The sequence below is a fragment of the Macaca fascicularis genome, chromosome 5 (assembly GCF_037993035.2).
Source record: "Macaca fascicularis isolate 582-1 chromosome 5, T2T-MFA8v1.1".
NCBI classification, from domain to species: domain Eukaryota; kingdom Metazoa; phylum Chordata; class Mammalia; order Primates; family Cercopithecidae; genus Macaca; species Macaca fascicularis.
Window position 1 is genome coordinate 118,424,747 of NC_088379.1, and position 19,458 is coordinate 118,444,204.

The 19,458-nt window shown below is 37.0% G+C and overlaps 1 protein-coding gene across 21 annotated transcripts in view; it reads left to right on the plus strand.

The window, feature by feature from the left end:
- ANK2 (ankyrin 2) overlaps positions 1 to 19,458 on the plus strand; it is a 571,823-nt gene that overhangs the window by 79,002 nt on the left and 473,363 nt on the right. For all 21 annotated transcript variants that reach the window (XM_065545385.1, XM_065545376.1, XM_065545380.1 and 18 more), the window contains exon 2: positions 9,468 to 9,527. In XM_065545385.1, coding sequence (XP_065401457.1) covers positions 9,507 to 9,527 — 21 coding nt within the window. In that variant the 5' untranslated portion in view covers positions 9,468 to 9,506. The remainder of the gene's footprint in view (positions 1 to 9,467; positions 9,528 to 19,458) is intronic.

The following is a 19,458-nucleotide window of genomic DNA, read 5'->3' on the forward strand; positions in this document are numbered from 1 at the left end:
GCTTGCAGATGCTGGCACTTCTGTCTTTTTTTCAGATGAGATACAATCATGCCAAGAATCCAAAGGAACACTTTTAATTCATAAGCAACTTCATTACATTGTTTGGTTACATTGAAAGTCTGCCTAACATCCCACAAAATCTGTCCCCAAACTAGAGAGTTTATTTTCCTGAGGTTTATAAATTCCAAAATCAAAATAAGAACAAAAGCAACTCAAAAAAAGTTTTCTTGGTTGACAGTAATGTCAGAAAACTGGGCAACTGAGAGTATGTGTCAAAGCGAGAGCATTCAAACTGTCTGTGATTCAGTGTTGCTGCATTGTGGCCTCTACATTGCCCCAATTGTGTTGCATTTGTGAGTCAAACTCATTTTGCCACAGCAAGCTGCATAATGAAAGCATTTGTTCTCATTCTCTCACCACTCGCCACCCTACTGCTTCAGTTCCAGGCCATTACGCCCAAAGTCTCTGACAGAGAAAAAGGAGCTCACTTTAGAAGACTTGGAAGGGTCAGCAGGATTGCTGGACTTGGAGCAAAGCTCTGACTTAATTTATGTCCATTGGTTATTTAGAGAGAGCTTAGCTGTTTGTACTTTGTTTTCCAGCCACAGGAGGAAGGAGCTACAGTATATGTCTTCAAAAGCTGTTTCTTTTGCCATGTGTGATATAGACTATGGGCTGTAGGTTCTGTTTAGAGCATAGTCGTTTATTCATCAGGGGCAAATTCTCAAGGGTAAACATTAATTACTCCTACCTTCAGTCTGTTGTTAAGCCCTTTGCTTTATTTAAGCAAGTAACAATTCTGAGAGGTAAAATCTGTGCACTGGAAACAGAATAGAAACCATTTTTACCAGAACAAAAAGCTAAGGGAGAAAAAAAGGATTGAGAAATGTAGCATTAAAACTTCCAGCTTATTGAGATTTCCTTTTCCTTATAGAAAGGACAGATAAATGTGAGTGCTGATAATGCTTTTCTGAAGTAGAGAAAGACACCTTTGAGGTCTCATTCATGACCTCAGATGCTAAGGAACGACGTTAAAGAGCTTTTGGTCAAGTTTTTTTTTTTTTTTTTTTGAGACGGAGCCTTACTCTGTCGTCCAGGCTGGAGTGCAGTGGCGCGATCTCAGCTCGCTGCAAGCTCCGCCTCCTGGTTCAAGCGATTCTCCTGCTTCAGCCTCCGGAGTAGCTGGTACTACAGGCGCCCGCCACCACGCCCGGCTAATTTTTTGTATTTTTAGTAGAGATGGGGTTTCACCATGTTAGCCAGGATGGTCTCGATCTCCTGACCTCGTGATCCGCCGTCTCAGCCTCCCAAAAATGCTGGGATTACAGGCATGAGTCACCTCTCCCGGCCTTGATCAAGTTTTTACTGCTGCTATGTGGCTGGTTTGGATAAACACTGTAAATGCCAGGCTCAGACTGCCTGTTTTTTTAGCTGTCATTTCTCCTGTCACCAACCTGAGACCTTCAGGGCTTCTCCCTTTATTCAGTCTTGGAACCACGGCCACAGCCACTTACTTACTTGCTCCTTCCAATGAGCTGCCACCTTTATAGTGAAGCTGTTATTTAAAGACCAAACCACTTAGCTCCAGTGTGAGGATGCTCAACATGTGAACTACATACAGATACGCCAATTAAAGTGAAGCCTCTGTATGAAAGGGGACGATAACTCCTCAATCATGAATTTGTTTTTTGCATTTTCCTTGCCTGGCACACTCTCCCCTCTGCTTCTTTTACAGCTGGTGATCTGACAAGTCATATTTCTCTTACAGCCGAGGTTAGAGAAACTCTCTCTCTGACTTTCTCTGATAACTGGTTACTGAGGAAGTGGCCAATTCTTTACATTTTCATTCAGGCAAAACTAAAACCATGCCTCTCTTCAAACACCTGGCATAGCTATAGCTTCTGGTTCCCCATGACAGGAGTAGTTTCTCTCTCCTGGGTTTTCCCGGGAGCCTGGGGTTCTTTGACCCAGTCTGCCAATATTCCGTTTCTTTGTTCAATGCCTCTTGTTCATGTCTTCATCCTTGTTACTTTTTTCATTTTCCCCTTCTCCGCAATAGGAGTTCAAATGGAAAACATCATCTGTCTCAAGCAGAAGTCATTTGCATACATCGTTATGAAGAAAAGCAACTGATTTTCTTTAACCTCTTAGGATCAGCCTCTTTATTTTTCACATTTCTTCAGGGTAGTAAGAGGATTGCCGATCAGAAATTAGTTGGCCATTAAAATTTCCTCATCTGTGAAAATGAAGGGATTAAAACAGATCATCTCTTAAGGATCTTTCTAGCCCTAAAAATATCCATGCACTGATGATGTTCAGTCTTTTTATGGGGGAGGCCAGATGGATGCTCAGCTCTCCATGCTGTGCATCTGCTTGGTCAGTGGCTTGAACATCTGTTTAGGACCTGAGATACCAAGGCATTGCAATTCCCCTTGCTCACCGTTTCAGCTAGCAGCGGCAGAATGCCTCTCCAGAAGGTGTCAGCACTCTTGTCTCTGGAAGAGCTTTTTATTCCCGTTATTTCCAAGAATAATAAGAACTAGTTTCCTGTATATTTCCTTTTTGAGGCTGGGAGATCTATTTTGTGGTAGTGAAGAAAATATGCATATTCTTCTCAAATATCTCAAAAAAACAGATTTACTATCAAATCAATATTAATTTATAGGACATAAACTATAAATCAAAAAGGTGAGAAAATATTTTGACATTTTATCAAAGGAGAAGCCAACCATCTTTATTTTATTAATAGACTACTTTTTAGAACATTTGTACGTTTATAGAAAAATTGAGTGAATAGTACAGAGTTATGGGATTATCCTTTCTCCTTAATTTCTTCTTTGTTAACATTTCATATTAGCATGGTATATTTATTGTAATTAATAACAAATTATTATAAAATAAAGTTATTGTGTTATTATTAAGTAAAGTCCATAGTTTATTGAGATTTTTAAAGTTTTTAACCAAATGCCCCTTTTCTCTTCTAGGATACCACATTTATATAGTTGTGTCTTGTTAGTCTCCTCTTGTCTGTAACAGCTTCATAGGCTTTCTTTGTTTTTTACGCTCTTGACAGTTTTGAGGAGTACTGGTTAAGTACATTGTGGGATATCCCTTTATTGAAATTTGTCTATGATTTTCTCATAGATTACATGTTTTGATCACAGAATAAAGTGCCGTTTTCATCACATTATATCAAGAGTAGCACTGTGAACATGACAGTGCTGTTGATGTGAACTCTGGTCACTTGGCTGACACAGTGTTTATAAGGTTTCTCCACTGAAGCCAACCATTTTTAAACCAGTGTTGACTACTCTTTCAAATAAAAATTCTAGATTCCATATTTGGAAATTAATTTAAAACTCACTCGAGAAAAAGACCTTGAAAATAATAAAAACAAATGAAACAGTTCATTTTCTTCTTTCTCCTGTCTAATGAACATAGACCTAAATAACTAGCTCATGACTTAGTCAGCCCTTTTTCCAAGAGAAAGAATTTTTTTTGTAGTTGACACACCAGGAGATAAAAGAGGAGGAAGCAGAGGATGGTGTTTTTCTCTGGGATGTGTCAGCTCCATGATGAAATTGTTGCCCTACAGACACTGATCCACAACTGTCAGTTCAGATATTTCATTCCGACTGAGAGACACTGAAAGAAATGACCACCATGGAGGGTATTTTCAGCATTTCTAATACCTCATTAGGGAAGGGAAAGGCATTTCCTAACCCTTGTGTGCTGCTTCCTAGCTCAACTCTATCCAGGTTGATGGGGGTTGTGAAGACTTTCCTGTGGGTGTAATCTCATTGTTTTTATTTAAAAATGAGTGAAAGCAATAGTACAAAGACTTGAATATCTTTATGCATATTTTAATTGTAGTGAAAGTTAGGAAAATAATTTCTTTAACAGAATACAGAGGTGACCTTAGTAATTAGGATTCCAAATACCACATGTTGGAGCTCAGAAAAAAGGAGCTCCCTTTCAATTAAACTGGTTGCTTAAATTTGTGTATTTACATATTTTCTTAGTAACATCCAAAATAATTTTAAACTATTTATAGTTTTCTCATTTTGTTAGTTGCTATTTACATTATTACTAAGATGAACGTGCATATACAATGTCTTCTTTTTTCTCTCTCTGGCCCCATAAAAACACCATTTTCTTAGCCATTAGCATAGATGAGAGGATTCTAAACAAGGTTTTCTCTGTAGGATTGGGTACAACGTAGGCACCTAATAGCCTGAACTATTTTATGAATACTAGAAATAAATTATAAGTAGTACGAGAATTAAATTACTTCTTCTGCATTTCTAATATCCATCACGTCTTCTTCAGTTTCAGTGGTAGTATCTTAGTTTCCCATCTTCATTTTCTCTGCTTTTCATCAATCCATCCCTGTAGCCAGAGCAAGTTTTCTAAATATTAAACTTAATCACGTCCTTTGTCCATATCTGCTCACCATGATGACTCTGGATTGCTGTCATTAGTTTTCCATCCTGCATCTCCTGTATGATTATAAGATCTGTGAGTGCAGGAACAGTGTCTCATTCACCTTTGAACAACCCCCTGCACACTGTAGACTCAAAAACCACAGGGTGAATGAATGATATAGCTATTTTGAGGGGTCATCTCTCTGTATAGACCAAAATTTTGGTGGTGTTTTTGTCTTACTGGCCACATTTCATGAGGCTCTTAAAAAAGTCTTTTGTGGAAAATTTCAAATGTGGACCAAAGTAAGGAGAATAATATAAGGAATCTCATGTATCCACTTAGCTTCAAAAATTGTCATCATTTTACTGATTTTGTTCCATCTATTTTCCACCCCACATTTTTTTGGTTTCATTTTTCCAGAGCATTTTAAAGTGAACACCAGACATTATGTCATTTTACCTGTAAATATTTTATTATGCCTCTAACTAGCAAGACATTTAAAAAAACCATATCCACCATGCCATTATTACACCTCTTTAAGATAGTTTAGTATCAAATATCTAATACCCGTATCTCCCTGATATCTCTTATCTCAAACCTGCCTTTTTTTTCAATTGGTTTGTTCAGATTAGGATCCATACATGGTCTGTACATTGCTTTTGGTTATGATGAAGCATTATTTAATGTTCACACATGGGGAGTATGATTTATGTCAAAGATGGTAAGTGATGATCTGCATAAATAATGTATTTCCTGACAGACACTGGGGACTTCAAAAGTAGGGGAGGGGGAACAAGGGGGAGGGGGTTAAAGTTTATCTATTGGGTACAATGTTCACTATTTGAACTTACCTTGAGAAATCCTGCTTTGTACATTTGCTTAAGCCAATATTAACCCCACTTAACACCTTCCTTCAAGTCTCCCTCTTTCCATCTTTCTCCTTCCCCCAATTTCTATTTCTATTCTATCCTCTTAATTATGTCAAAACTCAGCTTAAGTTTCATCACCTCTGTGAAGACTACCCTCCACCAAGCCCTTTAATGCCTGACCCACCAATATGCCTTCTAATTTACATTGCTTGATTTATAAAACCAATTACAGATAAGACCAAGGCTTCTTGAAGCAGGAAAATCTAGATTTGGTTTTCATTCCTGCCATTGATTAGCAATATGGTGTTGGGCAAGAGCCTCACTTTCCTTGTCTGCAGAATGTAGATAATAGGAGGGTTTTCATGAAGTTGTTTTGAATACCAGTTGAGATAATGTATGTAGTCAATATAATTTTTGGTACTTGGAAACGCACTATAAGTTATAAGTTTTTATTATTAACTTTTTTGGTTTCATTATGTCATCTCCAACTAGATTGGAAGGCACCTATATAATGCCTTATACACTGTTAGCACTGCATGCCTTTTTGTAGGGAGTCATTTTTTTGAGTATTAGAGTGACCACATTTAGCCCCTGGGATTTCAACAGCCATCTAACTATTCATTCAATTATTCAGATATGGGTTTTTAGCAGTTGTAATTGGATAACTATAAGGTATAAATGGAAGCATACATTCCAGAAAATGGCTAGAATATGAGGGAAAGCAACGTTATCTATTATTTAGTATCTTAGTGCTTGTTAAAGTTAGGAGAAAAAAGTACTGGGTTAAAATGAGTGAGTCTTCATCTTTATAGGAAGTTTTTTATAAAATTTGGGAGGAAAGAGATGCTGATAAACTGATGCTGAAAGTATCTAGTTAATTTTTTGTTACAAATGGTTTTCAGTGTTGTTTCTTTGCAACCTCAAAGCAAAATCTCTGCCTTAAAAGAAGAAAAAGGCCAGGCACGGTGGCTCATGCCTGTAATCCCAGCACTTTGGGAGGCTGAGGCAGGCGGATCATGAGGTCAGGAGTTTGAGACCAGCCTGACAAACATGGTGAAACTCCATCTCTACTAAAAATACAAAAATTAGCTGGGCATGGTGGCGTGTGCCTGTAATCCCAGCTACTCAGGAAGGAGGCTGAGGCAGGAGAATCGCTTAAACCCAGGAGGCAGAGGTTGCAGTGAGCCAAGATCATGCCACTGCACTCCAGCCTGGGTGACAGAGTGAGACTCCCTCTCAAAAAAAAAAAAAAAAAAAAAAGAAGAAGAAGAAAAGAAAAAGAGATGTAATATATTTCACCATCGAAAGTTATTCAACAGCCAGAGGCCAGGAGAATCAAATTGAATTGTGAATCTGAAGGCAGCCAGGAAAGTGCATTTTAAACTGAGCTAAGCATAAGACACTGCATCATTAAGAGAGAAGAGTTACAGACTCACAGTGAAGAGGAGAGCACTTAAATCGCTCTTGAGTTTCTTGGAGAAGAATAAACATGTATGCAAAAGCCCAGGAACTGGTTTTTCAGTTTCAAAAGGAAATAATGTGTGTTCTGTCAGTGGAACTGAGTATTCAAAGGCTCTACAGATCAGCCCAATGGGAGCTGGAAGCAAGGACTTTAAGCAGTAGCTTTGTGTCTTTGGCAGTCTCTTGAAATTGGGACTAAAATTAAAAGTAGCTGAGTGCAACCAGTTCTAAATGTCAGATGGAACACTTTGCTCAGCATGCCGTGCACAACATTGATTTTCCTATGTTCCACACTGTTGTGTGAGATGTTGAATCAGGTTCCTGTTAGCGCATTCACTAATATAAGAGCTCGAAAGCAACTTGGTCCACAATTAATATTCTGTGATGTTACTGTCTCTATGCCTTGGACTTTAATTGGGCCAGGTTTTTGTGAACCTGTTTTATTCTTTTGACACCTGGAGGTTATGTTCTTATTTCAATTTGATTAGTCTTTTTCTTTTAATTTTTTTTTTTTTTTTTAAATTTTTTTGAGACGGAGTCTCACTGTGTCGCCCAGGCTGGAGTGCAGTGGCCGGATCTCAGCTCACTGCAAGCTCCGCCTCCCGGGTTTACGCCATTCTCCTGCCTCAGCCTCCCGAGTAGCTGGGACTACAGGCGCCTGCCACCTTGCCCGGCTAGGTTTTTGTATTTTTTAGTAGAGACGGGGTTTCGCCGTGTTAGCCAGGATGGTCTCCATCTCCTGACCTCGTGATCCGCCCCTCTCGGACTCCCAAAGTGCTGGGATTACAGGCTTGAGCCACCGCGCCCGGCCTTGATTAGTCTTTTTCATAGAAAGTTCTTATGAATGCTTAAATGTTGTCCTTTCTGAATTTGTACTAAGACACAGAGAGGATTGTTCACCACATACACAGTGAACTATGGGAAGATTTTTCTTCAAAGAAGTATTATGGTACCTATCTGATAACTGTAGTTACATACACAATTCCAAGGAAATTTTAAAAACGGTGGTTGTGATTTCAGTGTCTGAATACGTGTTTATAATTTTAATAGCTCCTATTAAGGTTTATGTGAATGTGGACACCATATCTGTTGAAACTATAATATTTTAATCTAGACAAAAAGTAGATCAAGTAAGATAAGGGGAAGAAAGAGGACTGGGGGCATTGAACATGGTATGTGCCAGACGGCTATTCCCGGGAGTTCAGAGAGCCTCCTGGAAACTGAAGAATGACACTTCCTTGACTCCATCATAATAGCTCAAAATATTAATAGTTCACAAGTGAGATAGTGAAAACCCTCTGGCCAAGAAAATCCAGGATTGTTTCACATTGGGCTATGGTCCTCAAACTTCCAACTGCATCAAAATTATCTGGAAGGCTTGTTAAAACACATAGTATTGGGCCCCACTTCCAGTTTCTTGTTGGAAGGTGGAGGGGGGCCTGAGAATTTGCATCTCTAACGAGTTTCCACGTGATGCTCATTCTGCTGGTCTAGGAACCACTGGTATAAGGCAGTGATTCTTGCCATATTTTCCTATGCTTTAATATGCAGAGGGATCATCTTGGAGAGTTTGTAGAAAGTGTAGTCTTTAAAAAGTATACTGACGTGCGACTCAACACTGAGATTTCTGAAAAAGCACACTTAGTGATTCTGCTGTAATTGGTCCAGGGATCCTAAGCCACTGGATCATTTCTAACACTTAGTATTTGAGTCTTTCATGTTTTCATAACCATTCATGGGCTTGAATGTCAGTGAAAGTTCCAATATGCTTTTAAAGTTCCAATATGCTTTGAAGAATAAGAGAAAATAAAGTAGAAGCATGGCCATATGTTAGTGGCTTAATGATACCAGAGGTGAAATAAAATCTCATGAACGTCTGATATATTGTGCTACAATAATGCGAGCAGTTAGCATAACCTGATGTAATATAACAAGATTTTGGCATTAAAAACGTGTCCAATCTCTTGATATTGTGTAACATGTAAATAAACCAAATCTTTTGAAAGGAAGCAGCAAAATATAATAAAAAAAGAAGACTTTAGAGATGGATATATCCTGGCTCTGGCATTTGCAATGCTGGTCAAGTCATGTAAACTTTATGATGTTTATTTTTTCTTACCTGTAAAGGAGACTTAGTAATTCCTATTTTACGACTTGTCATGAAGGATAAATAGATACGATATATGAGATGGCTAGTGTAGCTGCTGACATATTGTAGATGTTTAACAAATGGCAGTTATAAAAGGAAGAAGAAGGGATAGGCCACACGTATCTGTCATTTCTTAGTTTTTGTCATTGACTGTTAGATAGGGAATGCTTATTCAATTTAATACTCTTTGGTCAGCAATTTCAGGCAATGCTTTTTCATGCATTTAGACAGACTCTGAAAGTAAACATAGTCACTCAAGATTCTTATGAATCTACTTATGATTGAATGGACATTCTCATGTTTTAAAAAATCTATTTCTCTTACATATTAATAGGCTATTTTTCATCTTTTATCACATTCTGTTTTGGTTACTTTACTGAACTCTTGAAATGTTCAAATATTTTTGCTTTGCTCTTTTGCATTTATAATAGTGACTTTTTAAAATGAAGAACTCTATCAGTGCCTGCTACAAACTTATTTTGATTTGAAATATAGAAACTGTTCTTAATGATAAATTGAAATGGTTTCAAACTTCTAATATTTTCTCTTTTTTATCCTTTTAGGTAAGTAATGAAAAGAGACATGAAGAATTGATATTTCAAATGACCACCATGTTGCAAAAGGTACTTCTGGTATTTTAAATATTACTTTAAAAGAATCTTATAAAAAGACACGGAGGTTAGCATGTAACTAAGTACTATTTTGGTAAAAACAATTTTTATGAAAACAGATTTAAAGATGTCATAGCATTAACAATTTTGTAATTATAAGAAATGTAATATACTGTAAGACTTTTCTTTCTGTAGTCTAGGCAATTATCATCGGTATTGTTTGGGAATTGTTGGTAAATAGATTGATTGTCTCTTCCTCAAGATATTCGTTGCTGGAAAAAGGGAGGTGGAGGAAATAAATTTGAATAAATAGACATAATAAACACATTGAGATTTGTTCACCAAAGTCATCTATTTTCTCTAAGAACTTATGAACTTGTTTTCTGTGATCAGAACATTATCTTCATAATTACTTATAAAATTGATTGCTATAAGCTTGTCAATAAAGTAATTTGATTCTAAATAATTCAAACAGATTGCATCCATATGGAGAATTCTCCAGATTCTACATTTAAATAAAGGGGAAGGAGGGAAGAAGAAAATATTAGACTTACATGATAGAATGTAAAAATTATTAGTCTATTTATATCGCATACACGATTTGGGGAAATCTGCTTGTATTTTTAAGTCATGAATCTCATCTACAAGAATACATTTCTTTTCTAGAAGGAATCTATGAAATATTGTGAAAATCATCTCATTTGGTTACAGAGGAAAAAATTACATGGTGAACTATTAGATGAGTTGTATGACATCATTAACATTGACAATCATGCAAATATCCATGATGTTTCAGGTGCCATAAATCATATATGGTGCCTTTGTACTAGTTTAATAATTTAATCCAAGAACAGAAGATATGCGAGAATGCCAAAAGAGGAGAAATCAACTTAGCTTTTTAATAAAATTGTAATTTTTAACTCATTTCTCATTTTGCTTAGAAATTTCCTCAAGACCTTACAAAATTCAGGTCATGTACTATTGAAGATAAGATAAAAGGAGGGGGGAATAACTTAAAAATTTGTCCTCTTCGAATGATAGTTATTTAACATACATTTTCTATACTTTGTGGCTATTCTTTTGAGTGCTAAAGGAGAATTAGACAATTTTATTAATGTTGATAAAGAGACAGCATTAATCAGCTTGGGCTATTTTCTTTTTGTTTTGTTTTTTGAGACAGGGTCTCCCTCTGTCACCCAGGCTGGGGTGCAGTAGTACAATCATGGCTCACTGCAGCCTCCACCTTCCGGGCTCAAGTGATCCTCCCACCTCAGCCTGCTGAGTAACTGGAACTACAGACATGCACCACCATGCCCGACTAATTTTTAATTTTTTTGTAGAGATGGGTTCTGACTATGTTGCCCAGGCTGGTCGTGAGCTTCTGAGCTCAAGTGATCTGCCCACCTCAGCCTCCCACAGTGCTGGGATTATAGGCATGAGTCACTGTGCCTGGCCAGCTTGGGCTATTTTTAAAAGGGCAGATATTACTCTGCTTTATTATATAATTAATATTATTATATGAATATATTTCAATACATTTTGCATCATTTGAGACTTCCAGGTATAAAAGCTAAGTCAGAAGTTGGATAGGTGAATCTTAGAAGCTCGAAGGAAAGATCTGTGATTATAATATGAAAAAGAACCAATTCCACTTCTTGACAAAGAAGGGAAGAATAATGATTTGTAGTGAGTGCCAAATGTTGCTGACAGGTCAAAGAAGATAAATGCATCAACAAACCAGCAGGAGTTTTATATGTAAATGTCCTGAGTAACTTTGGCAAGGGAAATTTCGGTAGAGAAGCAAGGGCAGAAACCAGACCGGAGTGGTTTGAGGAGTAAATAAGAGATAAGGGGATGCAGTTAGCAAAAAAGATAGATTTTTGAAAATTTTGTCAGGAAATGAAAGTGCGGAGAATCCAGCGTCTGGATAGGGAAGTTGGGTTGAGAGAATCTTAAACATGTTTACATTTTAATGGGAACAGTGCAAAAAGAGAGAGATTGGAGGTATGGGTTTCTGAAAAGGAAGGAAGTGATGGAGGAGGTGGTCTAGGAACGGGAATTACCTATAGCCAGTGGGAAGGACAACACGCACATCAACACAGCTAAGGCAATCTCTGTAGGATACGTACAGATACAGATAGGTTTGTAGATATGGTAGGGAAAACTGAAGGGGGTGTCAAGAAAAAGTTTGTAATTTCTCTGTGAAGAAGATGTGGCCAGAGTTGTTAGTGAGTATTTGAGGAAAAGGGCAAGGATTGAAGTATTGTTTGTGGAGAATGAGAGACAGAGAGATCAATATTAGATTAGGCAAGTACTGATGACTGGGAATTTGTAGTATCATCAAACTCCTTAAATTTATAAGCGTATTAAGTACACGAATATTACTCTCTAAAAATCAGAAATCAGGGATAATCTGTTTTGAGGGAAGGTATAAGAAAGGTTTGACTCTTCTTAGGTCCTCAGTTTTGGTTTGTGTCCTAATGACAGCATTTTCATGGCAAAATTTAAGGACACTTTTTACATATGTATACATGTGCCAGCACACCTGCACGTTGTGCACATGTACCCTAGAACTTAAAGTATTAAAAAAAAAACTTTTTGACCTTGAAGAAAGGATTACTTTAGCACTCCAAAATGTATGTCTTTTTTGCCATGACTGAAGAGAGGCTGCTGTCCTTACCCAGGTGTCCTTAGGTAGGCACATTCTTTCTGCTCTGCTACGCATTCTTTGGACAGTAGAGTTAGACTGAAAGTGTTAAACAGGCCCTGAAGATGAAAGACTTCAGTTTGCTGACTTTGAATTAGAAGAAGGTTAATATGTCCATTTAACTAGAAACTCTAAATTTCTGCTTCCCATGTGACTTTTAGGAGTGTTTACTTGAGGGCATAGAGCTCTTTATAAGACTGAAGGGATCTTTTTAGTTCAGGTACTTAAAATTTTTTTTTTTTTTAGTTGCAAAACCGTTTTGAAAAATAAAATCTGGCATTAACAAAGAGAACTATTCTGACTGCAGTGGGCATGGGGGATATGGAACCCACCCACTTATCCCTCTTCTTTCCCCTCCTCCTCATCCCACTTTCAGGAAGTTCCCCGGAGACATCCTCATTGAGTCTGGTGGCTCCATTAAACATTGTTTGAAAAGTACAATTCTAGGTGATCACAACTATATCGAATTTCAGCGAAACATGAAATTCTTAAGATAAATTAACTGTGGTTTGAGGATAATTTTTTTCTTTACAATTAAAATAGGCAGGTTAGTATCTACTTTAACCTAAAGTATAAATTATCTTATATTGATAATTTTAGTGATAGTAGATACTGATTTTATCAAGGAAGCTCAACAAAAACCACTGCTAAATATATTGCAAATCTGGGATTTGAAAAGCCAAGCCCTCCTTTTAATTAATTTTGCTGATCAGGATTACCAAAGTTCGTAAATGTGGAGCCCTTCACTAAGCTCATGAGTAGAACTGTTCTTCATTATCCTCAAAGGATAGATATATGACTGTAGCAGGGAGGATTAACTGCCTTGATCTTGAACAGCCATGAAAGCATGTAGTATGAGTTGCCAGGATGTTGCTTTTCCATTAGGGTATGACTTTGCCTAGGGCTGAAAACATCCATAAAGATGGGATAGAAGTTTTCAACCACACTTTTTATGTTGGAAAGCAGAGTATTGATAAAGTAGAAAAGCCAAAATAAGAAATGGTTAAAAGAGGGTTAAACTGGAGTATGAAGAACTTGCTAACAGAGTGATAAAGACAATTAAAGAGGGCAGTTTAACTTGAGTTATTGTTAATATTTAGCAATGCAATGAGGTGGATATTGTAACTTGGTTTTATATTTGATGAAATGGAGGCTCATACAGGTTAAGTAACTTGTCAAACTCATACTGCGAATCACCAGCAAATGTGGCAGAGCCAAAATTCAGATCCAGATCATTTTATTTTAAGACTAAAATAGGCTGGTGAAGTCAGACTGAACAAACAGACAGCTAGGATGAGATGTAGTTGAGACTGGGAGAGACATAGCAAGAAAAGGGCTGGTCTTCAAAATCAAAGAGTGCTACTCAAGTCAAATACCTACAATGGCTCACTGAGAAAAAAGTGGCTTTGAGAGTCCAATGAAGGTTTATATCCTTAGAACCTGCTTCCTTTTTAGTCACTTCCTCACAACCTTCCCTCTAAATACTATAATGATTAGAGGACTGTCTCTGCAGGACTTAGGCCTCTTGGGACTTATGCCACCAAAAGCTATTAATACCGAGGTCAGATAGGAAGATCTCTGGCTGGCTGAGGACTCCCCATGGTTTTCCTGGCTTTGGAAGTCTGGCTCATTGATTGGGATTGGGGGGCCCTTTCATTCCAAAACTCATTTCCTGCTGAAGTTGAAGCAACTCAGTCTGGCCAGTGACCCTGCCATCTTCTATTCTGTTGTATATCCCTGAACCACATGTAGAAGCAAATCACAAAAGGAAATGAGAATAATTAAAAGGGTTAAGTATGAAATGATATGGACCAGATTTAAAATTTTGTCTCATGTTTTTAAAAGTTGTTTTTGGGCCGGGCGCGGTGGCTCAAGACTGTAATCCCAGCACTTTGGGAGGCCGAGACGGGAGGATCACGAGGTCAGGAGATCGAGACCATCCTGGCTAACACGGTGAAACCCCGTCTCTACTAAAAAAAATACAAAAAACTAGCCGGGCGAGGTGGCGGGCGCCTGTAGTCCCAGCTACTCGGGAGGCTGAGGCAGGAGAATGACGTAAACCCAGGAGGCGGAGCTTGCAGTGAGCTGAGATCCGGCCACTGCACTCCAGCCTGGGCGACAGAGCGAGACTCCGTCTCAAAAAAAAAAAAAAACAAAAAAACAAAAAAACAAAAAACAAAAGTTGTTTTCGGCCGGGCGCGGTGGCTCAAGCCTGTAATCCCAGCACTTTGGGAGGCCGAGATGGGTGGATCACGAGGTCAGGAGATCGAGACTATCTTGGCTAACCCGGTGAAACCCTGCCTCTGCTTAAAAAAATACAAAAAACTAGCCGGGCGAGGTGGCGGGCGCCTGTAGTCCAGCTACTCGGGAGGCTGAGGCAGGAGAATGGCGTAAACCTGGGAGGCGGAGCTTGCAGTGAGCTGAGATCCGGCCACTGCACTCAAGCCTGGGCGACAGAGCGAGACTCCGTCTCAAAAAAAAAAAAAAAAAAAAAAAAACAACAGTTGTTTTCAAGGCCTAGGAGGACCTCTGGGACGACTGGAAGAAAATAGCGAAGACTAAACTTTTTAGATACTGGGGAATAGAATACCTTGCATTAACATGATTATTGATGAGTGTATATTTCTGTTTGCATATGATGCCAAAAATCTTTTGTATACTTCAGTGGTGTTAATTTCCCATCTACTTGTGTAAACTAGGTGTAATCTTTGAGCCATTTCCTGAAGTGATGGAATAGTCACCCTTTGTTCTGGTCAATAATTGTAACATAATTTGCTTAAATTTAGATAACTGAAGCTTGGTATTTTCTGGAATTCTTTTTCCTGAAGAACATATATAAATGGGAGTAATGATAGAGTTAAGTTTGTTCGTCTTAATCCGTTTATTAAGTGTTTCTAACCATCAAATCAAATGGGAGATTTCTAGTCTCTCTCTCATCTAAACTTAATAGATATCTTATCCTTGTACTGTAACTGTATTTTATATGGAGTTCTTGTGACCAGAGAAAATAATTATCTTTTGTTTCCTACTTTTTTTTTGTTTTTTTGTTTTGTTTGGGTTAAAATGGTTTATAATCTACATTAAAACTCTTCTTGGTTCTTATACGAAAAAAGATGAAAATGAAAACACAATAAACCAAAGTAGCACGAGTTTTTTTGAAAGAAAAGAACTGAATTTTGGGGAAAAATATTCACTCTGTGACGAGTGTTTCTGTACCCTACCTGGAACCAATTCCTTATTTTGTGGTTAGTCTATGTATAGCAGAGACTGTGTAGAAGGTATTGGTATCTGATAAAAGTGAACAAAGTTCTAATGAGCTCATTCATTATTTACTTTTTTCAAAGCAAAGATTTTTTTTCTTCCTTTCCCACAATTTCTCCATTTAATTCATACACATTAATTGTAATTCTAGAAATGCTAGTAATTCTCTATTATAGTTACTATGATGGTCATAGAATTAATGAAGGGTACAACAGTAAAATTTGTGTTAATTATTATCAACCGTATTCTTTATTGTTTAAAATTTTGCAAACAAATAAATAATAGAATAAGCATTAATTTCCACAAACTTATATGAATCACAGTGATCTCCAATGTCTGTGTTTACATGCTTAGGGGCAAAACATATAAAGAAATAGGAGCTTAGCCTAATCAGTGAACTAAATCTGAAAATACTGATCTCACAGAAAAGATCATGCCCGCAGCATGAATCTGGCCCTCTTCATTTTGCTTTCCTCAGCGGGGGCTGTTCAGTGGTGCAAAGAAAACATTGTAAAATGCTTACAGTTTTTAGAAGTGCTTCTGAGTTCTTTAAATAATGGTAAGAGTTGCAAATCTTATAGGAAGGACCTATCACAGAAAAGCTTTATTCAGTTGCACAGGGAATGGTGAACTCCAGTTACTGAGAGCTGCTCTAAAGAGAAATACTGATAAGAAAGGGGTACTGAAGTATTCATTATCATAAAACTTAAAGAGAACAAATGTGTGTTTCATTGCACATCTAAACCTAATATCTGTAAAGGGGATCTGTGGCAGCCAGCAGAGGGAGAAAGTGAAATTCTGCAGACAGATAAAAGGGAACTTTCAACACCCAGCTTATGTTTTTGGCAGAGATTCAATGCACTGGGAATTCTCCAGCAAAATGGGTTGCACTTGGCAGATCTGCAAATATGCATATTTCTGCTCAGTACAATCAGGCAAACATAGAGATTTCCAGAGGAACTAATTATCTTTTGTCTTTTTTACCTTGGAAAGAGGATAATATTTGGAAGACAACTATTAAGAGATTTTAGAGGCAATGTTTAAAAAAATGTTGAAAGAGGATTCTATATTTAGCCTTCTTTTAAAAAGTTTTTAATACCCATTTGTAGTCCCAAAATAATTTATCATAATTGGCAGAAGCTCAAGTCATTTGGTTTATAATTTGAAGACTTTTGTTTATTATTTGCCATTTGCTTTTTTTGTTTGTTTTTTGTGTGTTTTTTTTTTTGTTTGTTTGTTTGTTTTTTTAGATGGAGTCTTGCTCTGTCACCAGGCTGGAGTGCAATGGCACGATCTCGGCTCACTGCAGCCTCCAACACCCGGGTTCAAGCAATTCTCCTGCCTCAGCCTCCCAAGTAGCTGGGATTACAGGCGTAAGCCATCATACCTGGCTAATTTTTATATTTTTAGTAGAGATGAGGTTTCACCATGTTGGCTAGCAGTGTGCTTTTTTTTTTTTTTTTTTTTTTGAAGAGATGATATATCTCACTACATTGCCCAAGCTGTACTTGAACTCCTGGGCTTAAGAGATCCTTCCACTTCAGCCTGTTGAATAGCTGGGACTATGGGTGCATGCCCACACCTGGGTGCCATTATCAATATATTTTTAAACTCTGTTGCTATGTTTTCCCTTATTATGTTGTCATTGACACTAGGGAGAAGCTAAAGTTTCTCTATATAATATATTTTGTCAGGTCATTCAGATAAAAAAAGAAAAAAGCTATGTACATAAGATATTTAGAGAATTATTTGAGTTAGCTAGAAAAATAGTTTAAGTTTTAAAAGTGAGTTAGCTAAAAATACATCTATTTAATTGATTCTTGTGCTCATAATTATGTCTTCTTTGTTGTTAAGAAGCTGATGTGGCACTTTAGGGACAGCAAGTGCAGTTCAAAACAAATTTTCCCCTTTCTGATGAATATTTTTTAAGTGACAACAATTGGAAAAAAGGAGGAACCGGGTATGTGGGCCAATTATTTCCGAACACTTATTTTCTATGAAAAGATGACCAAACCCTGATACCCTGATAAAATATATTACTTTAGAAGCCATTTATTCCTACTTCAAAGTTCCCAAGCAAAATTTCACTCGTGTAGTATTGAATTTAAGAAAATCTAGTTGCCGTTTTTTGAGTGGGGTAAGGGGCAGTATATATTATGACTTTCCTATCCCTCTCATTTTCTTATCTTTTAAGTGGGGAATCCCAAAGTAAAAACATATATTCCTAGAAAAGTAACATGAAGAATATCACACAATTATGAGAGCTGGATAGAGGATAGCCCACACTATAGTTTCTAGAAGACCAAATTTGTGAGCAGCCTAATTTATTTTGATATTTTTAGGAAGAAGTCAGCCAGGTGACCAGAGTGAAGTGGAGATGTGTGTTTGTAAATTAAATAATTTTTAGGTTCTGGTCCCAGCTATTTGGGAGGCTGAGGTGGGAGGATAGCTAGAGCCCAGGAGTTCAAGTCCAGCCTGGGCAACATAGTGAGACCACGTCTTTAAAGTAAATAAATATTAAAAAATAATTTTCAGGTTCTACAAATGACTACATCTAGGAAAACATGATGTAATGAATGTTGGTGGGGTGGGGTGGGGTGGGGTGGGGTAGGGTGGGGTGGGGGAAGCACTAGACTGAAAATCCCCTGAAGTCTCTAAGTTTTTTTCCAAATTTATAATTTTATGTTATAATATGTAGATGATTGCAACAAGGTACATTATATAGGCTCAGGATGCCTATGTAACAGTAAAAAAAACTCTCATTAGCTCAGGTGGTAGAGTACAAAGTTTTTCATATCTATTGTTGCTAGGATCAATTCCATTCTAACCATCCAAATTATTTGATAATAGCATAGTGCTATATTAAATATTACTTGAATATTAAAATTTGTGTAAATGGCCAGTAATGGGTACTTAATTCCCTTTCTGTAATGTAGAGTTTTATGGCAAAATGGAGCTTATTGTAAAGGATTTTGACTAGTTTAATTATTTTTCCTGTTGAATATGTAAAGTCAATATTATCAGTCTCTCTGTGTTACCTAGGCTTGCCTTGAACTCCTGGGCTCAAGCAATCCTACCACCTCAACCTCCTGTACACAATGTATTTTAATGTTAAAACAATTGAGTTTACTTTGTACTTTTACTTATTCTAAACTTTCTTAATACTGTGCTTCTGATCAGCATTAATTTTTGAATAATACATTTTGAAACTATATGTTCTTAAATTTTGCTCAGTTAAGTTTTGGAATCTGTATATGAGTTTAACACCTTGAATTCTCTGGACGGTTAAAAAATCTCTTTATAGCCTCTATTTCCCTCATTTGTACAAGTTTACAGACTGCCTCATCTATAAACTTGTTAGAATGCATCATAAAGTATATCTTGTTAGATATACTTATTTTTGTTCAGTAACTTGAGAGCCCTATTTGGAAATCATAGAGAAGTTATAACATAGTGCATGGACTAGAGTTTGAAAGAGATCCAAAACTTATAAAAATGAGTCAATTTGACATGGAATTTAGATAAATACAGCATCTTTGAAATATTTTTTCTATATATATATTTAATATTAGAGAACTTTCATGGATATTTATCCTGTTTTTTTTTTGATGGGAATATTTTGTTGAGTAATAGTAACATCTATAGTTCTTACTTTCTACTAAGGAACTCAGGCACATCATACTTTGAGATAGATTATTTTCGGGTTTCTTTTTAGGTAGATTTTTATTATCCTCATTTTGTGAAAGTGGACACTGGGGCTTCTGTAACTTGTTTGGGTCACATCAGTGGTGGTTCAAGTAGACTTCAAATCCACCTGTCTGACTCCAAAACTCATGCTTTTCATCATGAAGTCAAACTGTAACTTACGTATCTAAATACATCTATAATTGTTTTATATTAAGATAATGATGAAAAACCCATTTGTGTTACTATTATTATATCAGTCATTTACAAAATTGATGTAGGGTAAAATTA